General features: G+C 43.7%; 1 protein-coding gene across 3 annotated transcripts in view; it reads right to left on the bottom strand.

Moving 5' to 3' along the window:
• Positions 1-12,529, bottom strand: part of AHCYL1 (adenosylhomocysteinase like 1) — a 93,026-nt gene that overhangs the window by 45,582 nt on the left and 34,915 nt on the right. For 2 of the 3 annotated variants that reach the window (XM_060231612.1, XM_060231614.1), the window contains exon 2: positions 954-1,065. In XM_060231612.1, coding sequence (XP_060087595.1) covers positions 954-1,065 — 112 coding nt within the window. Of the gene's footprint in view, positions 1-953; positions 1,066-12,286; positions 12,463-12,529 lie in introns of those variants that run through there. The other variant, XM_060231615.1, reaches the window with a different exon arrangement.

Raw genomic sequence — 12,529 nt, 5'->3', positions numbered from 1 at the left:
CTCTCAGCTATGTGGCCTGTGGCTTCATGCTTGAAAGAGAGCAAGAAGTCAGAGGGAAGTGGAGGGTACACAGGTTTCTTGCACCTTCACAATGCTTCTGACTGGCTCAGAGTGAGCTTCTGCAGTAGGAAGGCTAAGCAGCTTTTAATTCCCATGTAGCCATGGTGCTCTACCTGGCACAAGGCAAAGTAGCTCTGCCCATCTCACTCTTATCTGAACTATGATCCTTGTTCCAGGGACAGAGAGTAAGACAACAGTGAGGGAAGTAAAGGGCACATAGGCTTGCCGTACTGGTTTGGTGCTTCCCATGGCAACTCTCATGGCCTGACCCAAACAGGTTCTTGAAGTGAGAAGAACTCCAATTGCCCTTTACTTCCATTTCCATCTTGCTCTCTTCCCTTCATTCCAGATATACACGGACTGGCTAAGTGTCAGCAGTGCTGGGGGAGACAACCATACGTGCTCAGAGGTACTTTGTTAAATAGATAATCCTTATATATTTATCTCATATTATTTTGTGTGAGTGTTTGGTAGAATGGGACATGACGCATGTAATAGTCACATGGCTCTTTCCATTCTAATGTATTTTAAAGCAAGAAAGCAAACTATGACTGACCTTTGCAGCTGCAGCAATGTCTGCCTGCAGAGATGTTTGTATTGGGCTGAATTCAAGATAGAAATAATTAACTTCAGAAGAAAAGGAAGCCCAATTAACACCAGTTGCTCAGAGCATACCCTCTATGAATAAGAAACTGAATTGCATAGAATTTTCCCACCTTCATAGGCTGTTACCAAGCCAGTACCTGTCTTTCACCATATCAAGAAAGAAATGTGAGCAACCCAGTCCAGCTCTATTGGTGCTATGACACTTTCAGCTGCTGAAATGTAGCATAGGTTAATGCTCATAGAGGTACAAAGCAAATGGGAAATACAGAAAAGAGGTAGACACCTACCAGAGCTATAGCTGTCAGTGGAAGACTGTGAAATGGAACGAGATAAGGACCTGCGACCAGTCTTGGTTGGGAACTTTGTGAATTCTTGCATATCATCTGCAAACTGGATTTGCTAAAGAATAAGCATAAATAGACAAGTTTTATCATTTATCAATTGCCTTGTTTTTCTAAAGGTATCACAACACAAATGAACTTTACAAATTAGAACTATGTGTGCTAAAAATTAGACCCCCATAGAAGTGCTTGCTGCTTTACCCTGGTTCCTCTGTGCAAAGGTGGATCCCTTTCTGTTCACTTGTGTTATCAGGTGCATAAGTATGCAAACACTAATTCATTTATCCTTATAAAAACACCAACATTATCACCCTCTTTAAAAGGAACTAAGAATTGTTGATAGCATTGTAGCAGACAAAATTATGTTAATGTATTCTGCAAAGTCAAGTTGCATGATGATAATGATACTGCTACTAAAGCAAATCAGTCATGCATACTGGCTCAGTAATGAAAATAATGGAATGACAACAGCTAGCCTACTAACTCCATAAGAGCAAACTGTGCCTTACAAGAGCACATGCTATACTTGCAAGATATGTTTATAATCCAATTTAATAAATTACACATTTTTGCTTAAGAAATTATTCAACATAATTTGAAACAAAATATGTTAACAGAAAAATCACACATTACATAAAATGAATATCACTGTACTATTTACATCAAATACTATTCAATATGAAAAGTTCACTAGTTGGAGAAAAATCTCTACAATGTAACCCAAACATTTCTTAATTTTAGGGATAAACCTCTGCCAAGCAATTTTTTCCTATTGTGTTCAGGTATCACCAACAATATTCAACCTTGGTAGAAGCTCACATCTACCATCAGTCAAAACCACTGTGCATACTATATAATTGGTCCAGTGTAACAATTAAACTGACAAACTGGTGTGTTCTACATAATATTACTAGATGAATTTTGTTGGAATGTAACAGGATTGCTTTATGAGGACATCATAACAGGACTGCTTTATGAGGACATCAAACAGCATCCCGTTAGTTACTGTAGTGTACAACTGAGAACATAGGAACTAACCCCAAAAAAGGCCTACATTCACTCCCCCAGGATATAATTGTTCTTAATGAAAGACTGATGTGTAGTCTACATCACTTGCCATTATTTCCTTCAGATATATGGAGCCCATGTATGGATGGCAGGTGAGATGATAATCTGAAAGTGTTCATACTTCCCTAAATACTTCCAAGTCTTGAACACCCACCCACAACCAGACAATTCACTGGAAAATTTCTTTCCAGAAGCAAGCAGTTCAACAATATAAGAAAACAAAATACAGCTGACTACTATTTCAGCTGACAATCCCATGTGCTGCTTGCAAGGCCATGCAGGTGGCACAATAGCAAGGGGACTGCTGAGAATTAGATACAAAAGGGGGGAAAAGGTTGCATATTTCATCTGTATTTACATAAACATTATGCCTTTGATGATCCTTTCTGAAGTTATAACGTTTGCCGTGGTGTGGTGTAGTGAAGAGTGTTAGACTGGAAATTGGGAGAATTAGGCTCAAAAGGAATGAGAGGAGATAATCATGTATATTATCTTGCATTCACAACACACACAAAAATTGTGTGAACCTTTTTATAGACTCAAGGATAAAAAACATGAACAATACATTGTTAGTATTACCATTTATTTCTGTCCTAACTTTAAAAATGGAGGAAAATCTCTTCAGCTATATGCTTTCTGATTAAATTGCCAAACTCATGCTTTTATCTTGTTCTTGGAAGATAAATGAAGTTCAATAAAAGCAATCTTATCAACTGTGTCAAATGTTCTTGAATTCTGTAAGAAAAACACATTGTTCACTATGTCCTTAGGCAATATAGTTCTGAGTAAGATGTAATAAGCTGTTGCTTGAGATGAAGTTCTTTCTCTATTAATCAATTCGCATTTGCATTGTAATACTCTTTGCTTCATGTCCAATTAACCCTTGTTTAATAATGCCTAATATAGATTTCTGTAACTTCTACAGATAAGACCAACCAGTAAGAACTGGGTTCAAAAGCGATATTAAACTGAAATGCCAATTTATTATACTTAGCTGGAGAATTAACAACAAGGACTCTGTACTGCATTCAGATATTATCAGTGACATCTAACAAGTCAAACCTTAAATGAAAAACTCCCAAAGAAACTTCCACCTTGATTAAACATTAAACTTTGTCATGGACTATTATTTATGTGTCCCCTCCTGTGACCATGGGTTGAAATCCATGAATTCATTACAATAACAGTATTGTTTATTCAGTCAGTATTGTCTACTCAGCAGCTCTGTGGGGTCTCAGGTAGAGATCTTTAAAAGCACCTGTTTTCACATCACTTTATCCTTTTAGCTGGAGATGTCATGGATTGAACTTGAGACTTCTTGCATACCAAGCAGATACTCTACCACTGAGACATGTTACCCCATGCAGTGCTCTATGTTGCTACTCTTTCACAGGACTGATAAAAATCAACCAAAATAACACTTTAGAATCAGATCTCATTTTTATTTAAATATCTTTTAAAAATATAAGCATATTTTAAAAGTGAATAAAAGAGTTTCTATTGAACATATCAAGCAAAAACCTGTTGTCAAACTTTATAAACATGAAGTTGAAGAACTGCAGATTTATACCCCACCCTTCTCTCTGAATCAGAGACTCAGAGCAGCTTACAATCTCCTATATCTTCTCCCTCCACAACAGACACCCTGTGAGGTGGGTGGGGTTGAGAGGGCTTTCACAGCAGCTGCCCTTTCAAGGACAACTCCTATGAGAGTTATGGCTAACCCAAGGCCATTCCAACAGGTGCAAGTGGAGGAGTGGGGAATCAAACCCGGTTCTCCCAGATAAGAGTCCATGCACTTAACCGCTACACCAAACTGGCTCTCATAATCAACAGGTTATATGCTATTTTGACACACTATGAATAACTGTCAACCACATAGCAATCATAAGCCCCATAAGACAATGTCAGTGTTTTTATTCACCCTTAGAAATTAATGTAAGTAAGTAAGTAAGTAAATAAAATTTTATTTGTATCCCGCCCTCCCCCGCCGAAGCAGGCTCAGGGCGGCTAACAACACAATGACCAATGGTACATTAATAAATAGAACAGTAATAAACAACACAATGACCAATGGTACATTAGTAAAACAATTACATTAAGAACATTAAAACTGAGCATTAATTTAACCTTAAAAACCAGTTAGTGCATTAATTAAAGCAAACCATAACATTATCATTGACGCTATATTCTAGTTAATGCTGATGGCGGATATTTCTTCGTTGTAGAATTATTATTCAGCTGTTCATAAAAGCTAATTTAAAGAGGGTGGTCTTGCAGGCCCTGCGGAACTGATCAATGACATCAAAACATTCTGAACTATGCCCTTAATTTCTATTTAGTGAAAATACACTATATTACCCAACATGTACTAGTCTCACCTTCAAAGAGCATTTCCTCATTACTTAGTAAATGTTGTGCCTTGCTTATGTACAACAAGTGCCAAGTTGAAACTCATTAATTCCATAATCACCCACCTTGTCTGTAAGCTGATTATTATTGAGTGCAAAAGGCATGCATAGTATATATCCAAAGGTTTTGGATTATGCTGCTAAACTGCATAAAGAGTTTTATTTAGTTGCAAACCAATATGTTTTTAATTGTTTTACAAACCAATTAGTATGAATTACATGATACATTAGATTTACATAATCTACGAAATCTTCTTTAGTTATAAACAGGTTTCTTACCTGTAACTGATGATCTTCGAGTGGTCATCTGTGCAGTCACACTGATGGGATAAGGCGCCAGCGCCAATCTCAATCGGTAAACTTGAAAGCTGCAGACAGTCTTTGAGATGAAATCCTCTGCCCTAGAGAAGACTGGGCATATGAGACAAAAAGTCTGGAATCCTTTTGAGAGGGATGCATGCGATGCAGATAGAACGCCAGAGCCCGCTTAACGTCCAAGGCATGCAGCCTGCGCTCATTGTCCGTAGCCAGGTTAAGGAAGAACACCTGCAAGCAAATCTCCGTGTTCAAATGAAATGATGAGACTACCTTGGGGAGAAAGGTGATATCAGGCTGAAGAACCACACCTTCATTGGTGAAACACAAATAAGGAGCATCGCATCGAAGAGCTGCTAGCTCGCCCACCCGTCTTGCAGACGTAATAGCTACTAGAAAGGCCGTCTTCCAAGCCAACAATTGGAGAGAGCAAGTAGCCATCGGCTCAAAGGGCCTTCCCGACAGAGCCCGAAGAACCAAATACAAGTCCCAAGCTGGGGTAGGCTGTCGCACCGCTGGGTACAACCTAGTAATACCCTTAAGGAATCGATTAGTATCAGGATGAGTAAACACAGAATGTCCATCAAGCTGTGAATGATAAGTTGAGATGGCCGCCAAATAAACTCGTAACGATGAAACTGTTAACCCTTTATCCAAAAGGGAGAGCAGAAAATCAAAAATTGTAGGCAAGCCTGCCACAACTGGATCCCTGGAACAACCAGAGGAAAACTGAACGAATTTTGACCACTTATAGGAGTAGGCTTTTCGTGTAGAAGGTTTCCTGCTGTTCAGCATGACAAATTTAGCTCTGTCAGAAAGAAGAGTCACTGGAGGCACCAGGCGGTTAGCTTTAGATGTGGAACATCGTGATGTACCACCTGACCTCCGTGCAAAAGAAGGAGATCTGGGGCCTGGGGAAAGTGGTGAAACACTCCATTGGCGAGACAGAGGACTAGTGGGAACCAATGTTGTCTGGGCCACCATGGGGTCACGAGGATGCCCACCGGTCCTTCTCTTAGGATCTTCTGTACCACCCTGGTGATTAAGGGGATAGGAGGAAACATGTACACTCGGTGATGATTTCACGGAACGAGGAGACCGTCCCCGAGGGACAAGGGATCCACCCCTCCCCGGCAGCAGAAGAGTGCGCACTTTCTGTTGTTGTGGGTGGCAAACACATCCAGCACGGGCCTCCCCCAGCGATGGAAGACGGGTTGCAGGAACTCCCAATTGAGTTCCCATTCGTGCATCGAGGCTCCCCCCCCCCCGACTGAGGAAGTCTGCGCAGGCGTTCAAGTCTCCCGGAAGGTGAGTAGCCACCAACGACACCCCCATCGAAATGCACATCTCCCATATGGTCAGGGCAAGCATGCAGAGTCTGCAGGAGACCATACCTCCCTGTCTGTTCACGTATGCCATTGCTGTAGTGTTGTCTGTCCTGACGGCCACTGTCCTGCCCTTGAGGAACTTGTGGAATGACTGGATTGCATGGAAAATCGCTAGAAGTTCTAAGAAATTTATATGGTGGTGCGCATGGTACCGGGGCCATCTGTCCCCAACACATAGACCGTTCATATGGGCACCCCAGCCCCACAGAGAAGCATCCGAGGTTATTGTAACTGACGGGGACTCTCTGTGAAAGGGCGCGCCCTCCGTCAGGTGACACTTCTGTGCCCACCAGGTGAGGGACGACAGGATCTCTGGAGGAATGGTCAGTAGACGTGAGGGAGGGTCTCAATTGCATCTGAAGTGTGTTAGAAACCAAAGCTGCAGGGTTCTCATACGCATCCTTGCGAAGACCAGAACCGAAGTGGTGGCAGCCATAAGACCCAGCAGCCACTGGATTTGACGGGCTGTGACCGTTGGATTGCGCTGGAGCGAGCAGACTAGATGTATTATATCGTCTGCCCAGTTCGGTGGGAGGAAAGCCCTGCAAGCAAGGGAGTCCAGAATAGCACCTATGAACTGAACCTTCTGAGAGGGCTGGAGATGTGATTTCTTCTGATTCACCTGCAGGCCCAATTCCCGCAGAAGAGAGAGGGTGGTGGTGATGTGCTGTAACAGAGTGTCGCTTGACCCTGCCACCAGGAGCCAGTCGTCTATGTACGGAAACAGGGTTATACCCTGTAAACGTAAATGGGCTGCAATCACCACCATAGTCTTGGTGAAGACCCTGGGGGCCGTGGAGAGGCCAAAGGGCAGTGCACGGTACTGAAAATGGTCTCTTCCAATTGTGAAGCGCAAAAACTTCCTGTGGAGAGGATGGATGGAAATATGGAAATACACGTCCTTTAGGTCCAGTGTAGCCATCCAGTCCCCGCGATTTAGAAGAGGGAGAATGTTGGGCAAGGAGGTCATTCTGAATTTGTAGTAGGTGATAAACAAATTCAGAGCTCGAAGGTCCATGATGGGACGGAGACCCCCATCCCATTTTGGAACTGCAAAGTAACGGGAATAGAAGCCGAGACCTCTTTGATTTGGAGGAACCTGTTCGATGGCGTTCTTTTGAAGAAGGGATTGGACTTCTTCTTTTAAGGTGTCTGTGGGGCTGGTGGAGACGAAAGTGGGAGTGGGTGGATTCTGGAAGAACTCTATTACATAACCCCGTTTGATTATGCACAGGCCCCACTGGTCTGAGGTGATTTTGGACCATGCCCGAAAAAATGGGGAAAGGCGGGTATGGCCCATAGCGGAAGGCTGGCACGGGAGCAGGGCCAAAGGGCAGTCAAAGTCCCTGTTTAGACTGTTTGGGCCCCTTCTGTCGAGACGACTGGGTTGAGGACGGAGAGTATTTTGTCTTGGCTGCATACGGCGGCTTGGAGAAAGGTGACGTAGGCTTTGGACGCCATGGTTGATCCGGCGATTTGGAATATGGTTTCCTATTCCATGGTTTTGGCCACTGTCTCTTAGTTTGGGAGCGAGGTGTAAAGACTCCCAAATTTCTGGACGTCTTGATACTCTTGTCCATCTCCTGCAACACAGTATCCGTCGTTGAGCTGAACAGACCTGTGCCATCAAATGGCAAGTCCTCAATGTAGGCCTGAGTATCTGGTTGGAGGGCTGTGGAACGCAACCAGGAATGGTGTCTTAAGGCGATGGCTGTAGTCAAGGTCTTTGCACATGTGTCTCCCGAATGTTTGGACGAATTCAACTGCTGCTTGGCCAGAGTCATTCCCTCCTTTTGGAGCTTCTTAAGAGCATTTCTGCTCTGTTCCGGAAGGCTAGGTAGGAGCTTCGAAACCTGATCCCAAAGGGCGTATTGATATCGGCCCATACAGGCTGCATAGTTGGCAATTTTGACTCCCAGCGACCCAGCTGAATACAGTCTCCTGCCCATGTTGTCCAACTTCTTCCCCTCCTTATCGGGGGGGGGGGGGGGTAGAGTGAATCTTCTTTGCCTTGGAAGATACTACGACAGAGTTCGGCTTAGGATGATTGTACAGAAATTCTGCACCAGCCTCCTGAATGCGGTACATGTGGTCCAGCCGCCGAGACAAAACAGGTGTGGAAACCGGCTTGTCCCACGAGGATTTTGCAGTGTGCAGCATGACGTTGGTAAGAGGCAAAGCTACTGCGGTGGACGTGTCCATCTGGACTATGTCGAAGACATTATCTGTGATGACTGGTTGTGGTTGGATAGTGGTGAGGGACAAAGACTGGGCCATTCGCTTAATGAGGTCTCCATAGGATTTTAAATCCTCAGGCAACGAAATAGGCTGCTCCTCCATGGTCTTCTGTGATGGGGAGGGTTTCCCGGGTGAGGACGTCTCTTGCTCCTCTAGAGAAGACTCTTCATGGGATCTAGGAGATGCATCCGGTGAGTCTGACTGCTCAGACAGGTATGGAGCTGGGGGTGAAGCCGGGCCCGCAGAGCCAACCTTCGCCCTTTCTGAAAGGACCTGCTGACCATGCTCCCGAAGGTGTTTGATCTGTTAGATCTCGGGCAGTTTTGATACCGAAGCCGATGGAGCTCGTCTTGGCGGTCAGTACGATGTGCGGGACCGATAGGATGCTTCAGAGGACTGATCTCAGTCCATCTGACGCGGAGGAAGCCAGGGAAAGGAAGGTTGCATGGGGTACACTCCATACAAATACTGCCACTGCCTCTGATCCCAGGGAATCTGAGTAGGAGGGCGGTGGTGTGGCGAAAGATCGACCACTCGATGTTGGGGAGAGCGGCTTCTCGGGGATCGATCCCGTGGTTCTTTCCCTTGACACCGAGGAAGTGGGCTTCGAGATCAGAAGCTTCTGGCTCGATCCGGAGGGCTCTTGTCGGTACCGGAGCGCTGTGCTAGTTCAATCTCCTGGTCCGATTCCGAGATTACTAGTTCCGTCGACATCGATGCGATCGGTGGGCTTGCCCGATGACCTGGTGAAGCAAATAACTTCAATGGTGGGACAATCGGTGCCGTCGGGTCCGGTGGCAAGGTCGGAGAGGCTGGGAGACGGATTTGCTGTGTTTCGGCTTATCCAATCTTTTAACCTTCCTTTTCTTCTGTTGATGGTTCAGCGGTAGCGATGGGCTGCTCGGCCCGTTCTGCGGTCGTCCTTCGGGGGGAAAGCGTCTGCTCCATGACGGCTGCAGCGAGCCTTGCTGCTCTGTTCTTCTTAGTCTGCTTCGAGAACTTGGCACAATGCGTGCAGGAGTCGGTTCTATGCAGCTCTCCGAGGCACAGCAGACACAGTGAATGCCCGTCTGGTGGGGCTATTTTACTCCCACACTTGGAGCACCTTCTGAAAAATCCCCACCGTCTTTCCATGCGAAGATGGAGGAAAGGATGGGTTGGGGCAGAAGGGAATGGGGGGGTTTTTGGAAAAACGGGTAGTTTTTTCAGGCCCCGCTCTCCCCCACGAACAATATTAACTAACTATTCTAACTAACTAACTACTACTACCGTACTAACTACAATAACTATAATTCTAACCAGATTTATGAATAAATAAAGTTCACCAACCGAAGCAAGGAAAGATCGACTGATCAGTGCGGCGGTCAGAAAAAAACTGGCGGGATGTCCGCTCCCGTCTCAGTAGGCATGCGCAGTGGGGCTTCTGGGCATGCGCACTGGGACGTCGGCATGGAAATCCACAGCTTTCAAGTTTACCGATTGAGATCGGCGCTGGCGCCTTATCCCATCAGTGTGATGCACAGAGACCACGAAGAAGATCTTGTTATTTAAATCATAGATTTAAAATAACCTTGAACAAAATAAAAGGTGCCCTTCCTCCTCATCACCCCACCACAATGAACTTGTTATCATTGGGCCAAAAATGTAAGTAGTCCTTTGGTATGGCTAAACAAAACAGAAGTCCAGTGGCACCTTAAAGGCTAACAACATTTCAACATGAACTTTCATGAGTCACAGCTCACTTCCTTGGATATCTGAGGTCAGCTGTGACTTGTGAAAGCTCATATTGAAATAAATTTTGCAAGTCTTTAAGGCACCACTGGAACTTTGCAATCATCTTCAGTATGACTGGCATGATAGTACTATTCCCTTAGAATGACTGAAAGTATAAGTTGGACTACTGAGCCTCACCTCCATGATACTCTCTAGCGATGTGGCATTCAGAAGCTTAGAAAGTACATGTGGACTACAGAAATATCACCCTCTGTTAGGCTTCTGGCACATCATACGAGCTGTACCACAGGAAACACAAGGATTCATTCTTCTGAAGACAGAGCTTAAGAGGCCTCTGACATTTAAAGCACTACACTGTCAAGTCCCATAAACTGCAAATCTTTATAAAAGCATGTAACATACTAGTGGGAAACAACAAGTTGCTTACATCTTCAATGTCCAAGAAATGACAACCTTTTTTATATATATATATAAAGGATCTATTAGCAACTTAAGACAGGCACGGAAGCCCAAGAACACACTGCTTAAGCACACAAGAACAAGATGGCAGCTGAGACAAAAAAAGTATGTTTACTTTATGTTAGTGACACAAACAGTTAACTGGAATACTACTACATAGTGAGGGGATTTGGCTTTCTTTCAGGAGGTGGTGGCAAAGGTTCTAGAGCTGTTACTCTAATGTTGTGAAGGCCCACAGCTGCTGAACGGATGGCAGCTGCTAGTGCAACAGTCTCCTGGAAGGTTACCCCTTTCCCTATCCCCATTCTGTGGTAATCTGCAGCAGTAGTTATGAATCTTTTAGCAACACACACATGAACAACCTCCATGTAGGGATTAGCATGTGGAAGCCCAGGGGCAAATACAGCTCCTCATAAATAACTGGTCCAAACTCTGAAGAAATGAAGAAGGGGATGGAGGGAGTAATAGTGTGGCAATGGGACTTGCTGACAATCCACTTTGAGGCCAGGGAAGCAGCTTGGCTTTCCAATTTCCATCCCTTCCTCAGAGAAGCCTCCAGTAAAATTAGTTGGTGGTCAGAGTGTTATCTTCCAAAGCCATCTTTTACCCAAAGATGCTCTGCTCAGGACCACCCACGTAATGTCTTTACATTATTCAGACATTGGCAGAACCAATGAGCAGGGATATTTTAGCTGATATGTTAGTGCCAAACTATGGAAAAGTTTTAAGTGGACTAAAACCACATACATAAACTTGGAAATATTAACCACCATCAAAGCAGTTAAGGTATTTAGGCTTGAACTTGGACTACAGCAACTAAAATTGTGATTACAGAAAGCAAATGACTACCCAGACTGTTGTTCTTTATGACAGATGTATAGTAGAGCCAGCAAAGCAGAACCCAGAGACCTTCCAACTTAAGACTCTTCAGTCATCCAGTAGCTATGTGGTTTGAGGTAAGATAATATTTTTCAGCTTCATCCCTGAGCAACTGCAATATGGAAAAACACTAACCTATCCTACAGAGTTGTAAGGATTGCTTGGAATATATGCAAAAATGTTTCACATTTCAAAGTGTTATATAAATGACCTTGACTACATAATAAAATCACCTACTGCAGAACTTACTGGACTCGTTAAAAAGAGCTTGTTCACTTACACCATTTCATCAAGGACAGTCAATAACCATTTGGGACAACCTAAACGTTGATATTTGAATACAGAGAATTTTGACATACACACCAAATCAAGTTTTCAGTTGCAGGATTAAGACGAAATCTTCAGCTATAGTAATATTTGCACATTCTGGAATAGCTCAAATGTATCCCCTGAACCAAAGCAGAGAAGCTTGCTATTTCATTGCTGACATGAAACTCTAGAGAACAAACATTTGGCATACGCAGGAGCCCTACAAAGCATACTTAGAATGTCCAACCATTCAAATTTTTCTCAACCATAATAAAATTATAAAAACAGAAAGCAATCACAGTAAGCTTAACATCAGCCAAGAAACTAAAAAACTCAAGATGACCACCACAGAGCAAAAGTCGCAGTGCATCATACAACAATAGCCCAATAATCCAGGTCATGAGCATTAAAATACAGCACCATTTATGAATTTCATATACGTCTGCATTATGTTCTTACATAGTAACCTTAAGCATACCTTTTCCCAAAAGTCCAGATTATCAGAAGATTCCCATTTCCCCCCCAAAAGACCCTTTTTTATCTAGAGATAAGATTCTCTTGATGCAGGCTGGCCAGTGCTTCATTTTGTCTACCAGCGTTTGCCCAGAGTACAAGGAGAAGCATACCAAGTTGTATCTGAATCTGGCATTTAAGCTCTAAAAAGGACAATTTGGATCTAGGAAACTGCTTGCTAATGAAATCAACTGCTGAATTTACCATC

The sequence above is a fragment of the Heteronotia binoei genome, chromosome 2 (assembly GCF_032191835.1).
Source record: "Heteronotia binoei isolate CCM8104 ecotype False Entrance Well chromosome 2, APGP_CSIRO_Hbin_v1, whole genome shotgun sequence".
In the NCBI taxonomy this organism is placed as follows: Eukaryota; Metazoa; Chordata; class Lepidosauria; order Squamata; family Gekkonidae; genus Heteronotia; species Heteronotia binoei.
The sequence above is the reverse complement of the archived record's forward strand: the minus strand, read 5'-3'. Positions and strand labels throughout refer to the sequence as shown.